The sequence below is a fragment of the Erpetoichthys calabaricus genome (assembly GCF_900747795.2).
Source record: "Erpetoichthys calabaricus chromosome 1 unlocalized genomic scaffold, fErpCal1.3 SUPER_1_unloc_22, whole genome shotgun sequence".
NCBI classification, from domain to species: Eukaryota; Metazoa; Chordata; class Cladistia; order Polypteriformes; family Polypteridae; genus Erpetoichthys; species Erpetoichthys calabaricus.
The window spans coordinates 3,201,689-3,228,639 of NW_026261588.1; the positions used below are offsets into that span (position 1 = coordinate 3,201,689).

The 26,951-nt window shown below is 42.4% G+C and overlaps 2 protein-coding genes across 7 annotated transcripts in view; one reads left to right on the forward strand and one right to left on the reverse strand.

The window, feature by feature from the left end:
* The window catches only part of LOC114669326 (zinc finger protein OZF-like), a 523,681-nt gene that overhangs the window by 486,973 nt on the left and 9,757 nt on the right, over positions 1-26,951 (forward strand). The window contains exon 1 of one of the 5 annotated variants that reach the window (XM_051921737.1): positions 16,875-17,287. The exons of the other annotated variants lie outside the window; for them this stretch is intronic. Coding sequence (XP_051777697.1) covers positions 16,885-17,287 — 403 coding nt within the window. The 5' untranslated portion in view covers positions 16,875-16,884. Of the gene's footprint in view, positions 1-16,874; positions 17,288-26,951 lie in introns of those variants that run through there. 5 annotated transcript variants of the gene reach the window in all.
* Positions 1-26,951, reverse strand: part of LOC114669349 (zinc finger protein OZF-like) — a 106,622-nt gene that overhangs the window by 31,439 nt on the left and 48,232 nt on the right. The gene's annotated exons all lie outside the window — the stretch shown is intronic.

Here is a 26,951-nt window from a genome sequence, read left to right on the forward strand (position 1 = left end):
GGCATCAGCAGCAGCATGCTATTGGCTGTTAGAAACAGGGCCGACCACGACTCTGCTGAATGGTCAGCACACAATCGCTAAATGTGATAATTGTTTCAATTAACATGGTTTGTACGGAATGATTACAATAAAATTAATAAAATATAAATAAAAAAAGAATTAACATGGTCAGGTGATGAGATCAGCGACGGTGCTTGGCAAATCTGACATGCTCCAGGACAAAAATATTCTTCAAAACAACTTTGTCATTATCAACAACTTTGAAACATGTTTCATGTTTATCAGCTTCATCTTGTTAAAGTACACTCTGCACACATCACAAATATTTTAGTACTTAACACATTAATAAACTCGTATTAAACAGCAACACCTCTCAGTATTGAGAGATTGGCATGGTGGAGGCCTTGTGTACCTCAGTCTTTCTTAACGCTCCATTTGTGCTTCTGATGGTCCAGTTTGCTATGGGTAACCCTAAAAATTGGGGGGAGACAAGAGTAAAAGCGGCTCATTACTGACCTTCATGAATATTCTAATTAAATGAAAAAGGGTCTTAGCCAGAAAAGGGATGTCAATCCTGACAGTGGTGTTCACCTAAGAGTGGCACATGGGGTCACCCACACAACCTGTTTGGGTCTGTATGATAAACTCACATGTATAAGTAGCCAAATGGAACTTAACTTCCACCTCACCACCGTGGTCCAGTGCAAAACAAACACAAATAGAAGTTATTGGAGTATAGGAAGAAAACCAGAGTACCTGTACAGGGCAGGAGCCAGCTATAGACCATCATAGGGTACACTCACATTCAAGTCCACAACCACACCAAGACAAGTTAGATTTGCCAGGCCATTAAACCTGAGCGTCTTTAGAGAAGTGAAGAAAATAAGAATAAAAGAGCAGACAGGGAAACTGAATAGAGACTTAAAAAACAGGCCGAGATTCAAATTCAGTCTGATAGAATTGTGAGGCAGTGACACAAACCACACATTTCTATTAACTTCTCTAATACTCACTAACAGACTTTACTGAAACACGTGAGTTTGTTATATTTGATACAGGTTAAATGGGGAAAAAAGACACACATTTAAGTGTCCATCCAAGCAATGCATGTAAATGTCTGCTGTCTGCAGTGGGTTAAGCAGGTTTGAGGCCGTGGGTGTAAATTCCCATTGGGATTAATAAAGTATCTATCTAAAAAAAAAAAAAAATACAGATACTGACTGAAAACCTTTACCAGTTAAAAACATATAATGTTTTGGTGGAGTGGTGGCTCTGAGGCTAGGGATCTGCACTGGCAATCGGAAGGTTGCTGGTTTGAATCCTGTAAATGCCAAAAGGGACTCTGCTCTGTTGGGCCCTTAAGCAAGGCCCTTAACCTGCAATTGCTGAGATAGATAGATAGATAGATAGATAGATAGATAGATAGATAGATAGATAGATAGATAGATAGATAGATACTTTATTAATACCAATGGGAAATTGACATTCTTCAGCAGCAGCATACTGATACAATAAATAATATTAAAGAATGATAATAATGCAGGTGAAAAACAGACAATAACTATGTATAATGTTAAATGTTAACGTTTACCACCCCGGGTGGAATTAAACAGTTGCATAGTTTGGGGGAGGAACGATCTCCTCAATCTGTCAGTGGAGCAGGACAGTGACAGCAGTCTGTTGCTGAAGCTGCTCCTCTGTCTGGAGATGATACTATTAAGTGGATGCAGTGGATTCTCCATAATTGATAGGAGCCTGCTGAGCGCCCTTCGCTCTGCCACAGATGTTAAACTGTCCAGCTCCATTCCAACAATAGAGCTTGCCTTCCTCACCAGTTTGTCCAGGCGTGCGGCGTCTTTCCTCTTAATGCTGCCTCCCCAGCACACCACTGCGTAGAAGAGGGCGCTCGCCACAACTGTCTGCTAGAACATCTGCAGCATCTTATTGCAGATGTTGAAGGACGCCAGCCTTCTAAGGAAGTATAACCGGCTCTGTCCTTTCTTACACAGAGCATCAGTATTGGCAGTCCAGTCTAATTTATCATGCAGCTGCACTCCCAGATATTTATAGGTCTGCACCATCTGCACACAGTCACCTTTGATAATCACTGGGTCTATGAGGGGTCTGGGCCTCCTAAAATCCACCACCAGCTCCTTGGTTTTGTTGGTGTTCAGGTGTAGGTGGTTTGAGTCGCACCATTTAACAAAGTCATTGATTAGGTCCCTATACTCCTCTTCCAGCCCATTCCTGATGCAGCCCACGATAGCAGTGTCATCAGCGAACTTTTGCACGTGGCAGGACTCCGAGTTGTATTGGAAGTCCGATGTATATAGGCTGAACAGGACCGGAGAAAGTACAGTCCCCTGTGGCGCTCCTGTGTTGCTGACCACAATGTCAGACATGCAGTTTCCAAGACGCACATACTGAGGCCTGTCTTTAAGATAGTCCACGATCCATGCCACTAGGTATGAATCTAATCCCATCTCTGTCAGCTTGTCCCTAAGGAGCAGAGGTTGGATTGTGTTGAAGGCGCTAGAGAAGTCTAGAAACATAATTCTTACAGCACCATTGCCTCTGTCCAAGTGAGAGAGGGATCGGTGTAGCATTTTCCCATTGGGATTAATAAAGTATCTATCTATCTATCTATCTATCTATCTATCTATCTACAGATGATGGCATCCTCCGCTCCCACCTTCTCCTGATATGCAAACTGCAGAGGGTCAAGGGCGTGTTGAAACGGTGGCCTAAGGTGGTGAAGCAGTAGCCTCTCCATGGTCTTCATCACATGTGATGTCAGAGCAACAGGCGCTTTGAGTAGTGAGAAAAGCGACATATAAATGCAAAGAACTATTATTATTATTATAATTTATACTCTTAACGGCGAGTTACTTCATGGCAGCACCTTCGTTTTCTCTCCCTATATTTTAGTATTTGTTCTCAGCTCGTATTCTCTAAGACTCTTCTCCACGGTCATCGACTCCAGTTCGTTTTCACCTAATCTGACTCCTCACTATTCTTTTAATGGCCGGCCGGTCACCAACTCCGCGACTGTCATTGAACTGGACAACGCGGAGGGACAAAAGAGCAACAAATGCAGAAATCAAAGCGCCGTACGTGTGGAATGGCCGTCTCCGATTCGAGAAGGAATCGACAAAAGGAATACACGGGAAGGAATGTACAGGCGCCAGCGGTGTGACTGGGTGCTACGATTTAAAATTTAGGACTCAGCCACGTGAAGTGAACCGCAATTTCAAATGAAAAGAAACAGCACGCGGGTGGCCACAGGAGGATTCACTCGAGTAAAGTTCAGCGGGGGGCTAACGAACACGAAGGCGCCGCTCGCCTCTGACTTAAGTCGCGCGCGGAGATTCAAATGCAGCGAATTAAAACTCACACATCCATAAAGTGCATCCCAAAAATCAAGAGCACTTACTTTCTGCCTCTTGGCAAAGGGATTGTTTCTGAACTCGATCACACTTCTGTCTCACTCAGTAACAGTCCTGCGTCCGCAGTGTTTCACAAAGCGAGACAATGGCAGCGTGCATTCAGTAGCCGTCGCATTGGATGACGTCATCCAGCTGGCGACATAGGGTCACGTGACAGTTAAAGCGCGCTTGCGCTGTGCCTGGAGAGCGGCTGGATGACTCAGTGTCCGGCTGCCTTGTGGGAGTCCCTTAAACCAAAAGAGACAACGGAGGAGCTGCGTTTTTTGGGGCTGCCACAGAGCAGTTTGCTTTTCTGATCATAGACTTATTTGTTTTTTTTAATTAGCGTAAGATCATCTATTTCTTTTTTTCCTTCGGTTTTGATTTCTTGTAAATAGCTCTTCTAAGTTTAGTAAAAAATATTGGTGTCTTTTTTTGTTTTTTGATACAATAATAATAATATTCTTTTTTTCATAATAAGAAACTTCCATCCCATGAGAGAGAAGTATAGGTCCCTCCTCTCTTTCTTCTCTGTATCTCTGCTATCTGTAAAGAAATTTTTATTAACTGCATACTCTGAAAGAAATGCTCTCCACCTCGTCTCTGCCTTTAAGTCTCTCTTAAGTCCTCCTGCTGCTCCAAGCCCTGTCATTCTCTCCTGATGATTTTGCTTCTTTCTTCTCTTTCAAAGTCACAAAAAGACCCCAAAAACATCTTCTGAGTCTCCTCTGTGTCGTTCTCCTCTTTCATCCTTCTCTATTGTAAATGACTCTGACATTTTTGACCCCAACCTGTGCTCTGGACCCCATTCCTTCACACCTTTCTACAGTCCATCTCTCCTTCCTTGATCCCCTACATTTCTTCTCTTTTCAATGCCTCACTGACCCCCCATATCTTCTCTACCGATTTCTAGATAGACAGATAGATACGTAGACGTCTTGTATAATCCTTATTCTCAAAAACCTTCTCTCATCCCATCTGCCCTGAGAAATACCATCCTGTATCCATTCTGCCATTTCTGTCCAAAACCCTAGAACTCATAGTTCATTAACACCTCTCTTCATTTCTCTCTGATTATAATCAACTAGATCTATTTAAGTGTGGATTCTGCAAGGGTCCCGCTATTGAGACTCCACTGCTTTCAGTCACAAATGCTCTTAGATCTGCTCGAGCTTCTTCTCCCTCCTCTGCCCTCATCCTCCTTGCCCGTTCATCAGCCTTTGTTATGGTTCACCACCTCCTGCTTATCTCTTCTCCTAATTAAATTGCAATAAGCGGCTAAACTTTGATCAGGTTCAAGTCCTCCCTCTCAGACCGATCCTTTTGTGTCTCCTGGTCTAACTCCTTGTCTTCTTGACAGAACATTTCTACAGCTGTGCTTCAAGGACTGGTGTTGGGTTCACTTTTCTTTTCCTTGTACATTTGTTCCTTTGTCAATGTTATTTCATGTCATGGCATCTCCTACCACCGCAATGGTGGGGACTCACAGATCTCCTCTCATTTCTCTCTTACAGTCCACTGCTTTCAGTTGAGATCTTCAGTTGCCTCCCTGACATCTCGATCTGAATGAATGATCAGCACCTTAAAGTGAGGATCTGATGAAAGACTTTATAATCAGAAAAAAGTAAGAGAACACTTTTCAAATATACTGTGAATAAAGTGGAAGGATACAAAAAACATTATTTTCCATCTTACTGTATGTTTTCTTTCATTTTGAAAAATAACATTTTATTTTACAGTTTATTCTTGTTTATATTTGAATTAGATATATATGGGGCCACCAAAACCTTTAAGTTCTTGAATCCAGCAACATCTCTGTATTATTTTTAAATCATTTCTTATGTGTAAATTTGCTTTGTCGTGTAATAAAAGTAAGGAAAGTAACCTGCTTAATAAAGCCCTGAAGACACAGCCTACGATGAATCTCTGCAGAATAACAAAGTATTTCCATAATATTCTCATTATGGTCAACTAATGTGGAACTGAACTGACAATACAGCCTTGTCAGTGGTGGATCGGTACGCTCAGTTCAGATCGGGCCGTGTCGTAAAGTGGAGTTTATTTTATTTTCTTCATTAAGCACATGTTCAGTGCGTCACATCAGCTCAGATGTGATATCACACACTCCATAATTATTAACGCTTATATAAAACAGATTGGTCAGCACCGTAAACTGTGAAATGACGTAGACTTTCAATACGCATGAGTGCAGATCAGACAGCGCAGCACAGATTGGGTAGTGACAATGGGTCCAGCTGAAGGGGTCTGTGATTGAGTAGGTCACTGGACAGCCAAATGGATTGCAGTGTTTTGTCACCTGGTTTACTGGACTTGAGTCAGATAAATCCTCCCCCAACCCTGACCTTCACTGTAATGTAACCGGGTGTCATCACTGATGTATAATATAAAGCAACAGCCTCCTCAATGGAGTGGAGCTCTGGAGGTCCGCACTAAGAGCCTTTTGAAAAAGTTAAATGTAAGATTAGGATAAGAAGGGCTGGCATCAAGAAATGCATTTGGTGTTTTATCGATTCATCCTGCTTTATCAAACTGTACTACTGTAACACAAACTGACAGATCTGTGGTCTCCTACCACACACAGATTCGACAACTTTAACAGCTGAAAGAAATCCCCACAAAATAAGGAAGAAACTAACTGTGTGCAATGAAGAGACTTGTATTATGATTATTATTTTATTTCTTTGTACACACCTCATAGCTGTATTTGTAACAATTTTGAAAACCCTCTAATAGCACAGCTTGAAAGCATAAAGGTGCATGCATGTAATAAATCAGTTATTTGAAAGATCATAAGAATAACACCAAGTAATCGCAGATTTAAAAAAACATGTTGCCAATTGGGAAACCACTGAATATCTGGATGTCAGGTCACAAACACCAGACAAATGGTTCAAAGACTCCTTCAAGCACTTCATAAAAATTAACAATAACTCCAGATAAATGTCACACATCACTGTTATAAACTCAGGTAGTGTGATTCTATCGACACGTTATCAAACGTGGAGTAACTGTGTTGTGAGCATGTGCAGTAATCCTAAACAGCACGGCTTGACAGATAGCATGTTACAATAAAGTACTGGTCATAAAAAATCACAGCAAACCCTCCATTGGCGAAGTCTAGTCAAACATAGTGACCATATATAAAAATGAGAATAGCTACAGAAGAAGATCTGAAAAGGTGACTATGTGCCATGAACATCGTGAACACGTGTCTTGCTATAAACAGATTAAGTTTTCATGTCCGGCTGATGAGAACTTCATAGTAATGATGAAGCACTCATGTCGAGCACTAATGGAAAAGAAATGAAATGAGGGAATGTGATTGTCAACAACCGGCTACTCAGACATTTATGTCACTACATACAGTTAAAGAGTCCACACAGACAGCCTGCTGCAGCTTTGGCAGGACATCACACAGCACAGGAACATCAGAACAATCCAGATGAGAACAGGCCATTCACCTTAACAAAGCTTGTCAGTCCTATCTGCTGAATTCTTCTAAAATAACATCAAATCCAGTTCTGAAGGTTCCTAAGGTCCTCCTGTCCACCACACTACTTGGTGACTTATTCCATGTCTCTGTGGTTCTCAGTGTGAAGAACAATTTCCTAATGTTTGTGTGAATTTGACCCTTAACAAGTTTCTAACAGTGTCCCCATGTTTTTGATGAACTCATTTTAAAGTCACCAGTTTGATCCGCCGGACTAATTCCCTTCATCATTTTAAACACTTCAGTCAGGTCTTCTCTTCATCTCCTGTGATGGCTCAGCTCTTGTACTCTTTTCTCATAACTCATCCCCTCTAGCCCTGAATCAGCCGAGTTGCTCTTCTCTGGACATTTTCTAGCACTGTTATGTCCTTTTTGTATCCTGGAGAACAAAACTGCACTCCCGGCCTATTAAAATGGTGGCCCACTGGCCACCTGCAGCCCAGAAGCAACCTCTGATTGCCCAGCCAGTGGACCAACCAGAAACACAGAGAAAAACTGAAAAAGACACATTTTGTAAGCGGTCAAAAATTCCTCCATAAATTCCTACAATAGTACAGAACATGAATGCAACAGTCTGTGTAGTCCAGCAACAATCAACCCACGATGCAGTGCTCCTTTTATCTTTTGAAGTAATAATGTGGTGGAGGACAAATTGAAAACACATTGTAAATAAATAAACACAACTTTTTAATAAGTCATCTACAACTTTGAGGGTTTATTCTTAGCTGTAAAAACTTTTCCCCCTTTCATTTTGTGAATGCTGTGCTTCATTTTTGGTTTTAATTTTTCACCATATTATTATTGCCATTTTTTCAGGATAAGATAATTAATATTTGAAGCATAAAATAGTTTATGATATGATAATGCCGTTTACAGAAAGTTGAAAAATTAAAGATGAACCTTTTAGCACAAGGTGTCTGACCGCCTCTTCTCGATGCTTTTTACTTCAAACTTGTTTCGTTCAGTGAGGAGACGCCGCACAATTCATAACAAGGCGCGTCACGAAGTGGGCGTGGTTAGAATGCTGACAAGAATATCCGACAGCGAGAGAGACACGAGAGCGCAGTGCAATAAGTCAAGTCGTGGATAACGTCAGGCACGCTTTTATGTATGTATGCATGCATTTTCTCGAAGTATTTAGTTTTGCAAATGCCGTTTGCTACAATAGTTTAAAAAGTCAGCTGACCAGCTTTATAAGTTTCGCTTTAACATTTGCGGTATTTAACTACTAGACGACCGTCTCCAGTTATCGTCGCATAATTAGGGGGATTCGCTGTGGCTCCTTTAACAATTTATTTATACTTCCATACTGTGAACTCGCGATCAGAGTCATGCGCGCTCTGATACAGTTGAAAGCTCCACGCATACGCATAAATCATAAGGCTTTTGACCCTCTGCCTGTCCCTAAGTGTTCGCAATCAAAAGGTTATGAACATGTATAGTAATCCTAGTCTGACCTCCTCTACAAGTCGACGTTTTAATTTCGCCTTCAACTGTTTAGCAAACTGTCACGTGTAGCTATGGTCGCGTGTGGCTGACGTCATCCAGGGCGACGGCTACTGAAGCCACGCTGCCTCCCCGCATTGTAGCGACAGCCGCACGGGAGGAAGACTGCTTGGGGGTAAGGAAGGTGTTTTAACGATGTTAGAACGTTTTCCGGGTTTTGAAGGCGCACTTTAGATATGTGTGAGTTTTAATTCGCTTCATTTACACATACCGCACGCGACTTGAGTGACGGGCGCGCGGCGCGTTCGTGTTCTTCAGCCCACCAGCGATATTTACTCGAGTGAATCCCCCCCTGTGGCCTCCCATGTGCTGTTTCTGTCTCTGATTCACTTCACGCGGTCGTGTCCCCATTTTACTCTAAAGCACCGACAAGCAACTTACTTCATACATCAAAAGACCGGAGTCTGTTTAGGATGTTCGGTGTGCTGTGGCCCTTCTTGACCTACGCCACTGTGTTGACAGACCAGTCCGGTTTGTTGTTCATGTGAACCCCCAGGTACTTGTAGCTCTTTGGCTTGCCTAAAGTCCACCAGCAGCTCCTTTGTCTTACTGATGCCGAGTTGCAGAACACGCAGAGGCCTGCAATGTTAGGGGAATACTAGACTGACAAGTATGAGTCAAACCTGTTGAAGATCTGCTTCAGTTCATTAGCTCTGCGCTTGTTCCCTTCCTCTGCATGTTTTACAGCCGCCAGTGATGATCCTCACCCCATTCCACACTTCCTTCATGTTGTTTGGTTGTAACTTGTGGTCACGTTTGTCTCTGTGGTGGGCTTTCCACTCACGGACCTGCTTCTTCACCTCTGACTGCACCGGCTTGATTTCATCCTTATCTCCAGACCTGCAGGTTCTCTTCTTCATATTCATTAGGCTTACAAATTTTTTGTGATCCGTTGTTGGGGGGGCTGCAAGCACACTGCCTTTGTGAGGACTGTGCTATCCGCAGAAAACTTGATGTAGTCTGATACAGTGGCTGAGACCCTCAGTGTCCTGGCTGTGTGAGTCACAAAGCATATCCCACTCAGTGTTCTCAAAGGTGTCCTTCAGTGCCTCCTCGGCCTTTGTTGTCCATTCCTGAATGGTCCTGGTGGTGATTGGTAGCTGCAGGACAATGAGTTTATATGTGGGTATGAGCTGCAACAAGTTACAGTCTTGATTGGCATAAAGGTGGCAAAGCACCAGAGTTATATGCCTCTTTAACATTGGCGCACAGCAAGTCCAGGGTCTTGTATTCCTTTGTTGTGCACTCTACAAAATACTAACAATCAGTGAGGGTGGAGGAAAGTGAAACAGAGTCAAACACCCCAAAAACTTTGATGACTGCACAGGGATGGTCATTAGAGAGTTTGCTTATTACAGAATATACTGTGTCGTGATTGCCGCATCTGCCGAGGGGAGATAAAAACTATCAGCACAATGACGTGTGAATTATGTTTCTGGTGTTGTGCCATTTTTCATTCACAACAATGGCAAGTCCACCTTCTTTCTTCCTACCGCTTTCACTTCTGCTTCTGTCCGCCCACACAATTTTAAATCCATCCAGTGCACCCACAGAGTCCGGTGTTTCAGCTCTAAGCCTCGTCTCAGGGTGAGACTGCTGAGTTTGTATTCCCTTTGGCTCCTGACCAGCGTTTGATCTTATATTGCCCATGATGACCGAAGGCAGCTATGGTCTGTGCTTCTTCTCTTGTTGTGGAGTCAGACGCCTGCTCTCTTTCCCTCAGCGTCCACCCTGTAGCTCTGCTGGCAGCCCAGCAATTAGATCAGGCACTCTGGGAGACAAAGGGCGCAGGTCCGGCAGTTGCTGTCGCAGGTAGGCGAGTCAAACCTTCCTCACCACTTCTGTTATCCAAGTTCTCCAGAAAAAAAAATAAGAACAACAAAGAAAAACAAACATGCACGTGGCCATTCGTGGTACCAATGGATGTTGATTTTTAGATAGATACTTTATTAATCCCAAGGGGAAATTCACATTCTCCAGCAGCAGCATACTGATACAAAAAACAATATTAAAGATTGATAATAATGCAGGTAAAAACAGACAATAACTTTTTATAATGTTAACGTTTACACCCCCGGGTGGAATTGAAGAGTCGCATAGTTTGGGGGAATCCATGCATTGCTTGAATGGACAATTACAGGTATATGAAAGCCAAACCAGTATTGCCTGTTAGTGAGTATTAGAGAAGTTAATAGAGGTTTGTGGTTTGTGTTGCTGCCTCACAGTTCTAGCTGACTGAATTTGTATCTCAGCCTGTTTTTTAAGTCTCTATGCAGTTTCCATGTCTGCTCTTTTATTCTTATTTTCTCCACTTCTCTAAAGATGCTCAGGTTTAGTGGCCTGGCAAATCTAACTTGTCTTGGTGTGGTTGTGGACTTGAATGTAAGTGTACCCTACGGTGGTCTATAGCTGGCTCCTGAACTGTACAGGTACTCTGGATTTCGTCCCGAATCCCAATAACTTCTGTTTGTATTTGTTTTGTACTGGACTATGGTTGTGAGGTGGAAGCTCAGTCCAATTTGGTGAATGCTACATGTGACTTTATCATGCAGAGCCCAACCAGGCTGTGTTGGCCACCCCTGTGTACCACTCTTATGTGAACACCACTGTTAGGCCTGGCATCCCTTTTCTTGACATATTTAATACAAGGGTTTATATTGAGATGTTTTTTTGTCTGGCCACTCCACTGATGATTACCCATAGCAAACTGGTCCATCAGGATCTCACATCCCCAGAAAATGGAGCTCTAATGAAGACTGAGGCACATGAGACCTCCACCATGGCAACGTCACAATACTGAGAGGTAGTGCTATTTAATTGGAGTTTATTACTGTGGCAATTAGTAAACTGTTAGGAAGACAACATCCAGCCTCTCATTATCAATGGGGACTGTGTGGAGAGGGTCTCAGACTTCCGCTTCTTGGGAGTCACCATTAGGGAGGACTTGACCAGGGGAACACACACTTCTGAGGTAGTGAAGAAGGCCCAAAAGCGACTCTACTTCCTGAGGGTGCTCAGAAAGAACATCCCTGAGAAACTGCTGGTGTCCTTTTACCGCTGCACAGTAGAGAGAATCCTGGCCTATTGTCTCTGTGCGGGGTTCTCCAGCTGCACAGTAGCACAGAAGAAAGAGCTCCACAGGGTCATTAAGGTCGCCCAGCGGATAGTCGGCTGTCCTTTCCCCTCACTAGAAGAACTATATAGTTCCTGTTGTCTCAGGAACATCAAAAAAATTCTTCAGGACCCATCACACCCAGGACATGCATTGTTTGAACACCTGCCTTCAGGCAGACGTTTCAGATCCATAAAGACTAAGACAAATAGACTGAGAAACAGTTTCTGTCCTTCAGCCATCACCATGCTGAATGCTGCTAAGTGGTCAATCTGACCGACTGCACCTTCATTCTAAGTTAACATTAGATAAGGGACAAGTGCAATATAATGTATGAGTGGAAAACATTGTTCTGCTGGTATGGACGATTTTGGATACTTATTTTATTATTTTAGTTGTAACTTGAGTAATTTATTTTTTTCTGCACTGGAAAATTGCACCTAAAAATTTCATTGTACAATTTCTCATTGCTACAATGACAATAAAGATTTTGATTTGATTTGATTTTGATGGTGTATGTCTGTGTGGAATGTTTATTTCCACAAGATGAAGTTAGTGAAGTTGTTGCTTCCAGTTGTTGAAAATGGCAATATAATTCTGTTTCAGAGATTTTAATGTGAAGCCTGTAAATGTTCATTAAGACTTGTGCCATTCCACTGCTGTCCCCTGTCATCAAGCCCCCTTTGTTCAGTTTATTTTGTTAACCCTCTGTTGGCACCTAATGCCTCTGTCATACACGACATATGAGCCAAGTTCTGTTTTCACATTTTTATGTTCAGTTAATTTGAAAATATGTTAAATTTATTTTGTAGTTCAAGATTAGTTTCTATATTAAGAATAGGGCTAGATAATTATTCACTTCTAGTGGGGTATTGTTAATTTAAGAAGGGGCGCTGGGTAGCAGGAATTATGGGAAATAGGAAGTTATTGTGTGGATTAATAAGGCCGTGGAAACACTCGGTTTTCTTGCCTTGTCTGTCTGGTGTTTCATTTTGACTGTAGAAAATAAACATTTATTTTTATAAAATAACGGAGTGGATTAATGTGAAATGCCAAGGACTGGACATGCGTAAGTTCCTGCCGTAGCCACATGTTATTTCTCACCTACAGTTGTATTTTCTTTATTTGCTGTGTTGACTCTGTGGCACTGAGCAGTTCGGTTCTTCTTCCTGTTTTGTAATTTCCGTAAATCACCTTTTGATGTTGTCTGCGGTAGGAAATGTTAATTGATCACTCAGTTAATTATCAATTTTGCCTTTGGTAATGCTGGTAATTAATTAAAACAATTCATAACATGGCTACAAAGGGACAACAAATTAATTTCAGTTCAGTGAGGCCTCTCTGTTTCACTTTCCAGCTGGCAAGCCTGAAATATGAAGAGATCTGAACAAGTTATGAATGATGCCTATAAATCGGTGAAATTCTGCATTAAACACCCTCACTGTCTGTGTTGTTGTTGCAGTAGTAATAGAATATTTACTCAACACAAACATTCTTGCTGCAATACACAAAATAAAACACTTTATTTATAGCATAAGGATAATTGAAGATAGATATATGCAAATATAGAAGACTAGACAAAGAGCCCGTTTCAACAACGTAAGATGAAACAGGCATGAGTGGAATAATACGTATAAGCACCACAAACCTGATATAGGTGTATTGAATGAATGCATAATTAGGCCTGGAGCTGTAGTCGAAATCGCCTTTTAGGCCTCTAGAGCTTTAATCAAAGTCGCCTTTCTCTTTGAATTTTTGCGGCTGTAAATCCGCCGCCTGCCGTGATGTCGGTCTTGTAAGGATTTTCGGGCAGCTGCGCAGAAGGCGACTGCACATTCAGCTTCGGACAGACGTGAGTGAGTGAGTAGACTGGCGAATTATATATAAGATAATAGGTGATGAATAATAACAGACGTACAACTACATTAGAATAGCTGAACTTTTTCTGTCCTGTAGATAAAGGCGCATGACTTATGAATTCTGATTTTGCAGTTCCAGTGGTTCAGATCACTTCATTCTTTATCTTGTTATAAAGTTTCTGTTGCCTACACGGTGGCGTTCATTTGTTCACAGCTCGTCTACACTGCCTTACCGGCCCTGCAGTTTGTGTCTGCTACAGTGAGATGCGGCTCTGCACTTTACATGTGAGTTTAGGGGGAAACTTTTAACAGAAAGAAATGATCCTTCACAAGGTTATTACCTTCAGTTCTAGTGACACCAGTGCTATAACACATTAGCTTCTTTGTTTTAGCAATTAATTCACACTGAATAGTTCTCAGGATCAAAGCAGGTGTACTTACAGTTTGACGTGAGCGAGGCTTTGTTCCTTTCTTGGTTGGCTTCCTCCAAACTCATTGAATGATCTTCAGCCTGCTTTCATTTGTTTTAGGAGCTGGTCTCCTTTTTCCGTCTTTGTCACACCTTCTGCAGTTTCTTTTGAAGTTCAATAAGTCTTGTCGGTCCTCTTGTTGCTAGCAACGTGATGTTTTCTAAAAAATTGGTGATTAGTTATTTGCCATAGCAAGCAAGATGAATGTGTGGCCTTTAACTTGCCATCTCCGCTTGTGCACTAGCTATTCTTCAGTAAGGTTTGGGCTGATGTCACCCTCATCCAACTCCAGTACAGACAAGTCTGCCACCTTTCCGATTGAGCACAGTTGCCCCTCAGAGTAAAGCGAATCGTCCATTGTCTGTTAAAGCCAAACCCTGTAAGCTATGGACAGGCTGAGAGCTGTAAGCTTCCAAAATAAAGACGGGTTGATTGTCACTCTGTACACTCGCCTGTCCCACACTGTTCATTATCTCTTTGTCGGTAAATACGTTTTCACAACTCTTGACAATTGGTCGGCAAAATTCATTATTCAGATTGAAAACCTGCTCTTCAGTATTTACCTGAAAACTAGTGATCCTCTATAAAGCTGTTTCTTTTTCCTCTTCGAGCTGATAAAGATCAATCTATTCATCCATCCATACGAGTCTAAGTATTAAAGAACTTGTGTTTTAGATGCTTTGCTTTTTGCAGAAATCCTTGGTGGACATGACTTACAAAATTGGCTGGGTGACTTTGAATGTGCAGAGAACGTATTCTACTTGTTATTGAAAACAGCAGGATCTTGACTTCCTCTATCACAAAATTCTTTTTCAGTTGTTTCCTGGACCCTGCGTGGAGTTTGCGTGTGCTCCCTGTATCCGTGTGTTTCCTCCTCTTGTAAAACATGCAGATTAGCTGGACAGGCAATGTTAAATTGGTCCTACGGTCTACATGTGCATGTGTGTCCACCCTGTGACTGACCAGTGCCCAGTTCCGGTGTTGTTCCTGCCTTGTACCCATTGATTGCTTTTAAGAGTAAATGGATGGATGTTTCTTGGAGCAGCTTATATTGAGGTAACCAAGGATTGCTGTTCTTTGTTCCCACAAAGTCGCCATTTAAATTCACTTCATGTATCCATCCATCCATCCATTTTCCAACCCGCTGAATCCGAACACAGGGTCACGGGGGTTTGCTGGAGCCAATCCCAGCCAACACAGGGCACAAGGCAGGAACAATCCTGGGCAGGGTGCCAACCCACCGCAGGACACACACAAACACACCCACACACCAAGCACACACTAGGGCCAATTTAGAATCACCAATCCACCTAACCTGCATGTCTTTGGACTGTGGGAGGAAACCGGAGCGCCTGGAGGAAACCCACGCAGACACGGGGAGAACATGCAAACTCCACGCAGGGAGGACCCGGGAAGCGAACCCAGGTTCCCAGATCTCCCAACTGCGAGGCAGCAGCGCTACCCACTGCGCCACCGTGCCGCCTCAGTTCATGTATTTTGAGTCAAATTAATACAGTAAGCAAATTTCTTGGCCTTTACTACCCTTAAACTTCTACACATTATTAGTGTCCACTCGTGTAATGGTGGAGCAATAATGGATGTCATAATGGCTGAAGTCGGGTCAATTAGCTGTTCACTTTGGCAGAAGGGAAATTCACAGTTCAACAGAATCAAACACTTCAAAATGAGAACAAGCGGTTCTGTAAAATCTGTTACTTCAATTAAACATTATGATTGGTACGGCAGGTAAATGGGTGACTGTGAAGACATTTTTTGATTGGTTTTAGTCAGTTAACATGCAGTGGTCTTCGTCTGTCCTGCCATCAAATATCAAAGGTAATCATCGTCAGTGACACTTCAGTCTAAGCCAATGTCACATTACGTGACTTTATGTCCTGAGGTACATCAGATTTGCCAACTGCAGTTACTGATCTCCTCACCTGACTACATTAATATAAAAATTTGAGAATAACTGCCTATGTCACAGTTAGCGATTGTGTGCGGACCATTCAGCAGAGTCGTGCTCAGCCCTATTTCTAACAGCCAATAGCATGCTGTCTGATGAAGTCCATGGTGTACAAAGGGTTAACAGCTGCAGCTGTTCAGCAGCCATCTCTGCCATTTATTTATTTTTCTTTTATTATGGCATTTGAAACATGAGACATTAAAGTTTAGGTTAAAAACGTGCAGTTTTTTATTCCTCTTCTCCTTAAGAAGAAAGCACAGAATTAAGTGAACATTCACTGGTTGTCAGCTCTCCTGCATACACAGTCTGCCCCTAAGACTAAAAACAAAATCCATCCATCCATCCATTATCCAACCCGCTATATGCTAACTACAGGGTCACCGGGGTCTGCTAGAGCCAATCCCAGCCAACACAGGGCACAAGGTAGGAAACAAACCCCGGGCAAAATCAAACCTGTTTAACTTTATCTCACTGAGTCACAGGATAGTTTAAGTCAGACATTGGGTATGTCACATTAGGTGACCAGCTTCACAGGAACACACCGGTATCTGCCTCCATCTCAGTTTAATTATGTAAATGAAGGCAATGGACAACTTATCCAGCAACTTTAAGTCAGTGTGACATCGCCCTAAGATTGCAAAATCCAAACCCATTATTTAAGCTGCTCCTCCTTCATGTGCCCCGTTTCTTAACACAATCCTCAGGCCTAACTTGTATAAACCTTCCTTAAGTTTAACTGATAACTGAATTCTGGGACCCCAATAGTACTGAATGTTCGTTCAGAGTAGTGAATACTGTTGATACACAACTGTACAAGATGGCCTCCTCCTTCTTCTTCTAGCCTGTTGGACCCTCCTTTCATTCCCTAACTCATTTACACCAATCAATGTGCTATGAACTGTCTGTCTTGACATCAGCTTTAACTAAGAGGATGTTGTAAAAGAACAAATGTCATTAGATCTGAATGATGCAGTTTTAAAGAAATTGAATTCTGTTCTTTCAACAGAGAAAAAGACATCTGCCTTTTACGTGTAAATGGAAGTTAAAGAGGAGATGTGCGAGGCCAACATGAATATCATGGAGGAGAGGACCATACATGTTAGGGAGGAGGACTGTAAGTGGGAGACTGTCCACCCTAAACAAGAGAGTCTGGACATCAAGGAAGAGGCCAGTGAACTGGGGTCAGTGAGTATTAAAGAGGAGACTCGAGAGAAGTTTGTCAGCTCTGAGAGTGTTAAAGAAGATGACCCTCATTACGAACATCAAGATGGAGCAGTGACCGGGTTAGTCTCTTCTCAAAACGGACACTCTTCATCTCCGGAGTCTTCTATCAATGTAAAATATGAATCATTACAGTCTGACATAAAGAGAACTGAAGAAATTTTATCTCCTAGAACACAGGAAGATCAGCCACCACCTAAGACATCAGCTAAAGCAAGTAAGTGAAGAATTAAAAATTGGTGCACGTTTTAGGGTCAGGGTTATGGGCCTGAAAGTCCTGTCTTGCGCTTTTTTTTTTTTTTTTTTTTTTTTACCATTAAAATGCCACATACTTGTTGGGTTAATGCACCCCTGCACCCCAAATACTTTTTTGCTGCACTTTTTAAGTAAACGTCACAATTCACAAAGAAAAAGTGAAATTTTAATGGAACGCTTTTTTTTTCCTCATGTAAAGAGCATCACAATTACTGAAACACTGATCATTTTACACACGGCCAATGAACTGTAAAAACCTTTTAACAAAAACTACTGCAACAATATCTACAAGGTGCAACTGACGTCATTGATGAAATTCAGTAAATCACTGAGCCAACTGCACTTGAAGTGGCTGCACGCAAGCACACAGAGAGATGTTTGCAGGCTAGTCTAGTGCAGCGGCTGAATCCCAGGGACAGTGAGGCTGCAGTTCTGCAGTGGTCATGAGCTGGCTGCTCAACAAATGTACAGCACTGACCAATCGGCTCCGGTGTGTGGGCAAATTGCAGTGGGAAGTGACTTTATTCGTTGCGAATATACGTTGCTGAATATATTCGGCTCCAGCGTGTTTGCTAATTGCATTTGGAACCGACTATAGTTGGTTCTGGCAGTTTAAGGGTTAAGAGAAACTTGGACAAACTTTCAAACTATATTAAACACCTGATAAAACCCATCAATTTCACTGCATTTCCTGTTCTTTCATTATAGTTTGTAATATTTATGTAAACATTCTGAACCTGTACTTCGTAAAAAGTGTTAAAACATGCAGTTGTAACAAAAATGTTTTTCGATCCTTTGGAATTCCTCCTAACAATGTAGTCTGATCTTCAATTAAATCCCAAAAATGGACACTTAGAATCATCTGAAAACTAATAACAATTATGGCTCGTCTATACCTCACGCTCAGAACGTGTACACGCACGCAGCATAGTTGCCACGCATTCAGTTGATGCGTCCTCTGAGCACGTCCTTGGAAATTAACGTGATGCGTGCACAAACTGCAGTACCAGTAAAAAGTCAGGGGGTGCAGTGTGATAAAAGTCGGAATGTGACGTCAGAGTCTCTGTTTACTATCTATCTATATGTGACCGAAATCCGCTTTGCAGATCCTTACTCATATGGGAAACGATGACAATGGATACACTTTGTAATTGGCTTAAGAGATTTAAAATCCAGTCTCGGGTCAAAAATGTTGTTCTACCAATAGGCCTGGATGATTTTAAAATGGGTCTGATGGGTGATTATGATAAGAGGATTACCAAGATGATTAAAAACTTGAAAATGTTTCCCAAGTGCCCATTGTTATTTTTCTTTGATCCCTCCGGCTCCCGATTCGGGTGACCATCTTAATATTTGGATCTGAATAAAGCTCTACAGAAACATCAGAAAGCTGTAGGTGGTATCTTGCCTAATGTCCATCTCAAGTTACAGAGGCCGATTTGTACTGTCTGACATTGCGGTCGGTGTCGACTGTGATTTAGATTGGCCTGCCCCTACCACAAATCCTTAACTGTAAGGTTTGTGGGTGTAAGGCCGATTTGCTTTATGGTCCCAAATTCTTTAAGGTCCCTAACCTTAAAAATTGGATTGGACGCCTAATCTTAAAACTCAATAAGGGTGCCTAATCTTAAAATCTGATTCCTCCTTTTTACAGTTTTAGGAGTCCTTGATATTAAATTATAACCCTAGAACCCTGATTTTAAATTTTTAGAACCCTATGGGATCAATGTCCGTGCTTTGATGTGGTGAAGCAAAATGTCGACATACAAATGCATTTTTTTTTAATTTTTTTTTATATAACACCTTCACAATAGCATCACAATGTATGGCAGCGTATTTGAGCCACAGAGATAAAAATTATGGACACAGTGAAAAGGTCTATTTTATGATTAAAGTGGAAATTTCGGCTTTAATCTTGAAATGTCCACTTTACCCTCGTAGTTTACTTGATTGTTAAAGTAGACCGTCATAAACGTTGTCTTAAAACTGACCCAGTTGTTAATTTGCTACTTGCTTCTGGAGCTTCCTCCTGACCTGACAGCAGCAGCAATAGATCACCACACAGAACATATTAAATTTATGATACTCCAGCTCTCTGCACATTTAGAATCCTTAGATTTATACTTGATATCACTTTCATAATGAAATACATTAAATTATGTATATTATATTTTACAGATAAATCGTTAACTTTAAGTAATGAATACTGTTAATAATTACACATCGGGATGGCACGGTGGCAAAGAGGTAGCGCTGCTGTCTCTCAGGGAGTCACGTCCTTTGTGTTCCCTGCCTGGAGTTTGCATGTTTTCCTGGTGGGTTTCCACAGTGTGCTCCGGTTTCCTTCCAAAGGTAAGCATATTTGAGGATTTGGTAACTCTAAAATGGCTCTAGTGTGTGTGAGTGCTTGTATTCACCTTGCGATTTGTCGAATGCCCTGTCCAGAGATTGTTTTTTTTTACTTGTGCCCAATGGTAGCAGGAATGGGCGCATCCCTGGATTGATGATTAATCATGAAACTCATTAAATCATTCATCCTTTTAAGAGAGATTGCGGTAAGATGTTCTAGGAATTTAATGGATGTTTCAGGCAATTCACAACATGGCAAAGCTGAAACTTTTCTCACCTTGATGATATCTCACACTGCCACCTGGTGGAATCTTCCAGATTTACGTAAAATTCACATGCGCAAGAATAAAAAGTGCAACACTTGCGTAGCAGAAGCCTCCAGTGGTGCACGCGTCACGGGAGGTATAAACCTGGCCTTAGACGTCTCGTCTTTCCTGACTACATTGTTTAACACTGGAATTACCAGAGCCTATGAAAAAACTAGTAAATTCGTCCCACCTTTAAATCCCTTCGCACCTCTCCCTCAGTGTCTTTTGTCTTGTAAATGTTTCAATAAGCCCAAGCAGCCTACTATACCACCCCACCGCCGCAGACCGGGCAAGAAGGTCAACCAGTTCCTGCCTTGATTGATTGTCTAGGAGTGAGCTACCCAGAATTGCAAGGGGAAATAATTTGATCCGTGCTTTATGTCTACAACAATCTGTCTAAACACATTGTTAAAACAAACGTTTTTCATGTTTTATTAATAAATGACAAAATGTAGACATGAACTGTATAATTTGTGAAGGCGGATAGCCAAATATCAAATACTTTTATAAAAGCTGTAAGTATAAAAGGACAGCTTCTGTGGTGCTGTGGTTAGATCTGCCGATTTATAATCCGGAGGTCGTGAGTTCGAAACCAGCCCCCAGCAAATTTACCGTTTTGAGTAGTGAGTTGTTCTTATTGTTAATATTATAAATAAACACATACATGTGATTTGTGTCTGTAACAGCCGGTGTAAATTTATAGCACTTGTAAAAGGTAGTTCACTTTTATTCTCTCAGTCACAATCACAATACAACACCCACCCCCTGCCCCAGATCTAGCTGGTTACTTTTTCTCTAAAACTGGGAATAACTGTAGATGCGAGTGGTATTTTAAAACAATGGAACTGGAAATTCTCTGATCTGGAGGGATACAAGCTGACATACAAACACTGATGAATCTGCCTTCTTCGTATCTCGCCGTCACTTATTCAGTTTTATTGAGTGTTCCTGCTCACGCTGAATTAGTATGCACCTTGTGGGCCACGATGTCAAAGCCACACTGACAAAAAAGCAGAGACATAGGTATATATGATATTTGGAATAACTCATTTTATGACCTGTATAGTTGCATCAGTGCCACAATGTTTTCTGAAATGTACTATTCAAGTCATAAAATGAGTTATTCCAAATATCATATATACCTATTTCTCTGTTTTTTTTTGTCAGTGTGGCTTTGACATCATGGACCATAAGGTGCATACTATTTCAGCGTGAGCAGGAACACTCCATAATACTGAATAGAAAAAAATCAAGTGATGGTGAGATATGAAGAAGGCAGATTCATCAGCGGTTGTATGTCAGCTTGTATCCCTCCAGATCAGAGAATTTCCAGTTCCTTTGTCTCAAAACACCACTCACATCTACAGTTATTCCCAGTTTCAAATAAAAATAAACCGTGTCAGATCCCTAGGGCGGTAGTATGTATCGTGATCGTGACTGGGAGAATAAAAGTGGAAAAAAGACGCTACCTTTTACAAGTACTATAAGTGTACACCGTCTGTTACAGACACAAATCACGTGTATGTTTTTATTTATAATATTAACAATAAGAGCAGCTCGCTACTCAAAACGGTAGTTTTGCCGGGGGCTGGTTTCGAACTACCGACCGCCGGATTATAAATCGGCAGATCTAACCACAGCACCACGGAAGCTGTCCTATTGTACTTGCACCTTTTGTGAAAGTGTGTGACGATGCGTGTTCTCTTCAGGCTCCCAACGTCCTTATGGGAGCCCTGAACCCAACACCGTCAGTAATGTCACCAAGTTGAGCTGACAAATGGGGACAAATCTCACATGAAGCCAGGGGATATTTTCAAAAGTGAAAACGTGCTTTTATTAAATAAATCATATCAAAGTGCAGAAGTGCAGTGTCCAAAGTTCCATAAAATAAAGGTCCAGTGAGGATAAAAACCAATAATAAATAAATCCATAAAACACGAGGTTAATATATGCAGTAATTAACACGCAGTCTCTCCTTACTCTCCAGCCCTCCTCCCATTGCAACTTCTGCTCCACGGAGAACCAACAACCACAAGCTCCTTCTGTTAACCTTCGTCTTGGCCCCCTATTAGGATGTCACTGCCAGACCGCCAAGGTCAACTCTCCTCCCTCGATCCTTCGCACACCTGCAGTCGCTCCTCAGATCCTTCGGGAGGGCACCTCTCCTGCTCACCCCACTCACTCATACATTCAGTGGGGCGAACCAACCCCCAGAGCGCATCAGCAGAATGCTCCTTCGCGGGGCCCCAGCTCATGGCGACTCCACCTTCCAGGTGTCCGGATCGTCACCACCTGACTGCTGTTTTCCAACCTTTTACCGCATTCGCTTTTCTCTCTCCATCAACCTTTCTCCATCCTTTTTTTTTTCCTCCACGATTTTTCTCTCCGATTTATATCCCTCTCCGCTCATATACATCTATATATACGCACCCACGGGTGCCTCCGTGGGCGCAGTGCCTTAATTACACGCCGTAGGAAGCCAATGAGGCGAACAAGAATGACTGCACCCACACGTGCAGGTGCGACTCGCTCCGATCACCTCATTAACTCCCTGCGGTCGTGCAATCACGCCCACGGAGAACGGCATGGCTATACCGATTTAAAAAATGACCTTTTTTTTTTTTCGGAAGCTTATCGACACATTTAGAAGACAAAAGACGCTAACGGAGAGGTGCAAAGGGATTTAAGATGGGCCAGATTTATGAGTTTTTCGTTGGCTCTAGTAATTCTAGTGTTAAACCTGAATAGTCCCGTTTGTGACCCCTTTACTAACTTGTTGATCTTCCTTTACCTCCAATGACCACCAAACATTTCCTGCAGCTTCTGCTTTCCAGATGTTTTCAGTTCCATGTCATCTCTGGGATTCCTTCAATAATCAGCTGGATTCTGATTGGCCAGTCTGGCACACCAGTTTTCTTCTTTTTAAGCCTTTCTCTTGTAGATTTCTTCTGTTGTTTCAGCTCATTGTTTTTGTTTCATCACCTAACTTATATTAAGCTTTTACATAATTCAGACATAGTCCAATCGGAGTTCTTTATAATAATTTTTAATTCAGAGTTACATTGATGATAGCATCCCATCCAGGTCTTGCAGAAGCAAAAAAAGCCCCAAACTATGATTCTACCAAGAGTTGTTAGCACTTGTGTGCAGTGGGCTTTTACATCCAAACCACCATTAAATGGGGACACAAACATGGAGACATGGTGTGAAAGGCCTTCAAAAGACCCACACACCAGACCAGGGGCAATATTTATAAAACTTTGCATGGATTTGAGAGTGGAAATTTGTGAAGGCAAATAGGAAAATGTGTACACCTATAGAGCCTGCTTGTAATAAAAAAGGTTTTCTCTGTAACAGGAGAAGGGATGAAATAAAGGAGTAAGAGGGGGGGATTGGTCGCTTCAGTGCAAAACCAGCTACAAAGATTGGAATGTTTGGGATGATAGCGAAAGAATGTGCAAAAACTTGCTTCTCATAAAGAGTTTCAGAATGTTATGGGAATACAGTCAAGGCCATGTACTTGTTTTTCACTTCGAGGGGCTTCATTGAAGGGCAACGCTTGTTATTGTGTGTCTTCTGATACTAGGCACCATCTCAGTGAGGGCCAAGTAGAAGAAAAACAATAAGATGTCCCGTGGGAAGAAGGTGTGCAGAAACTGATCACTTCTGTATACACTGCTTACACGTAAGCCATTTTGGGTAAGGACACTCAATTAGTATATAAGGGAAGGTTCCGCCCTCAGTTTCTTTGGAAGCTCAACCGTGGGGAACGTGCACACCGCCCGGTATTGGACCAGGCTCACGAGTTGATCCTCTGACGAGACTGACACGCGGGCTCCCTCAGTCTACTGGTCTAGGATGATGGCTCTGGGTCTTTTGATATTACTGTAAGTATAGTATAATTCACATATCTGTATTACTGTAAGTTAATAGTATAAATCATATATCTTTATATATATTACTGTAAGTCAATAGTACAATTCCTATATCTGCATGTATATTGCTATTATATTGTATGTAACTGATATTATATTTGAACAAGTAAACAATTGAAGTATTGGACCTTTCCTCTCTGATTCTTGCCTGCTTATTTTCTGTTAAAACCTTTGAACCATTTTCCCAAACTAAAACATTTTGGCGTAGTCGGTTGCAGGATTTTGGGGAATCTGGTAAAATATTGAACTATTAAGTGAGGCAAAGGAAATCAGAGATGTTTAAGAAAAAGGATAAAAACCCTGGTGCAGCTCCTTTACCTCTCCCTGGCTGGGAAGAAACAGTATGGGAAGACTGCGCCAGAGAATTGAGATGTGGGGGGGGATTAGCACAATATTGGCAGAGCTTGGATCCCCCAACACCAGTGAATGTGCTAGCCGCGCTTAAGAAATGTCAGGTGTCTGTAAAGGAACCCATAACGGGCTTGCAGACGCGAGGGTGGGTTTTGCTAACTGCGGTTAGAAGTCTGGACAGTCTGATAGACGAAAAAGAAAGGGAGATTAAGAAAATGCAAATGGACTTGGCGGATGCGTTAGGGCGGGCCTCAATGGCCGAATCCCAGGTAGCTGTATTATTGCCGCGGGTACAGAGAGCCGAGGGGATGTCGGAAAAGGCAGCCTTTTGCATAGCCAAGGTGAATGCGAAAAAGAAGCGTAGACCGGATGTTGCGAAGATCAAAGCGTTTGTAGCAGCAGTTAACGTCCATGAGTGGGATCCTGAAAAATGGGACGGTAACATTTGGGATGATGATTATGAGGATGATGACGGACCCGATGCAGGGTCGGTAATTGATCCTCTGCCTTTACAGGCTAAACCCGTGACACGTCGCAGACTTTTTACTGATGCACAGGGTAATGTTAGGAGGGGAGATGTTTATGAAGATTACACTGCACAAGAAAGAGAAGGATTTAGATCACGTTATGCACAAGGGCGAAATGAGCCAGTAGACACATGGCTTGTACGCTTGCATGATGCAGGAGCCGGGCATGTGTCACTGGATAAGGGGGATGGTACTGAATTTACAGATTATGCTGTCGATCCCCGTTTTAAACAAGCAATGAGACAAGAATTGACTAAGTTAGAAGGGGATAGTACGTTGTTGGCGCTGGCGGCGAACGCAGCGTATGAAATATATCCACACCCACAGAATTGGCCTGAAGTAAAACCATGGACGACTTTGCAGCAGGCGATTCGAGTGGTTAGAGAATTGGCAATGAGGGACGCCGTGGTAGCGGGCCAAGCGGATCAGTTAGATTTGTTCCCATTTACATCTATGGCCAGGACTGTCCTGATAAGAACAGCCCCTGCTAGTTTGAAAGGAATAATAATGACTCTTTTACTGAATGAGGTAGGTGCAGGAGTGGGGGAGGTTGTGACTAAATTACGGGATTTAGGTGACCTGGGAGAGTGGGGAGGAGCCCCGCCAGGGACAGCTGCAACACAACCCACTGGGGCTACATCAAGGAATAGCGCCTATAGAACAGGGGGAGTGAATAGGAAGGAGTTATGGGGAGCGTTAATTAATGCTAAGGTCCCTAAGGAGGAGATAGATGGACAGCCTACAGGACTGCTCCTGGACAGGGCAAAGAAAAAAGGACTTATAGATAAGTCTGGCGGAATAAAGAAGCGAGTAGCAAAGGCGGAAGTACATTCGCTCCTTACCTTTGCAGAATGGGAAAAAGTAAGTAAAAAGCATGACGAAGTTCTTACCTTTGCCGAGTGGGAGAAATTGAGCAAAAAGCGTGATGAAACTGGCCCCTCTTCATCTTCCGAGAGCTCCTCGGAGGAAGAGGAGGAGGAAGATAGGGAGAAAAACCGACGCAAGAGTAAGCATAAGAAAGGAGGGAAAAAAGCTAAAGGGAAAGGGAAAAATAAAGGAAGGACTTTATATCCCGTTGAAGAATTAGAACGCGCAGCACGAGATTGTTAGGGATGGGGCCAAGCACAGGTGAGAGCCCTAAATTGGCATGATGCGGACATTCGACCTTTTGTACCGGTAACGATACATTGGGAAACTAAAAACAAACAAATAGTAAAGGCTCTCATCGATACGGGTGCGGAGGCCACTTTGATATACGAGAATCCATCTAAATTCAAGGGGAAACGATTGACAGTGCAGGGGATTGGGGGAACGGACATCCCTGCCACTCAGGTGACGGTGATGTTACAAATTGGTCAGTTGCCCGTGAGACCCTACCCCGTACTAATCACCCCAGTGAAAGAGTATATAATAGGGATTGATCGGCCACAGGTGGCAAATATGCTGTAATCGCATGCTGGCATACAGCCGGCAAATGTCAGCGTGCATCAACAGCATTTCTGAAGTTTTTTAGGTGTACGGTAGAATCAGCTTTTACAGCTGTGTTTTCTTCGCTAAAAATGGAGACAGCAGTAGTTGCAACAGAAACTTTAACGGCAACGTTAACTGTAGCAGTAGCAATAAAGAGAGTCGAATCGGAGGCCGTTGTGCTTTCCTCGAGGAGGGCGGAGTCAGCTGCAGCAGCTGCGCTAGTCAAAGACGCAGATAAGCCGTCTCTGCATAGAGTGGAGGCAAAGGCGGTTGAAACAGAAAACCTACACTTTTCTGCTGGTCAGACAGATTGTGTATGGTTAATAATTATTATAAAGCAGTTAGATGAGGAGGCAAAAGAGAGGAGTAATACCTGGCTAAAAAGTCGCGAGCAGCTAGCAGTACACGTAGCGATGTATATCGAGAATGCCATACGGATTAAACAACGACCGCTCAGTGTTAAAGTGTGTGCTTTGATTTCGGGGTCTTTTGACCCTGAGGAACAGCAGTAGAACTTAAGCTGGTTATTGGGAGCACTCCTTTCAAAGCCCCTGTGTTGATTGTTGCTGCAGAGAAAACAATATGTATATTGGAGACGTCAGTTTACAAGTAAAGCTGCTATAATGTGAGGGTTACTTGTATGTAGTAATGAAGGAAAGTGTACGTGACAATATGGTGTGCATTTG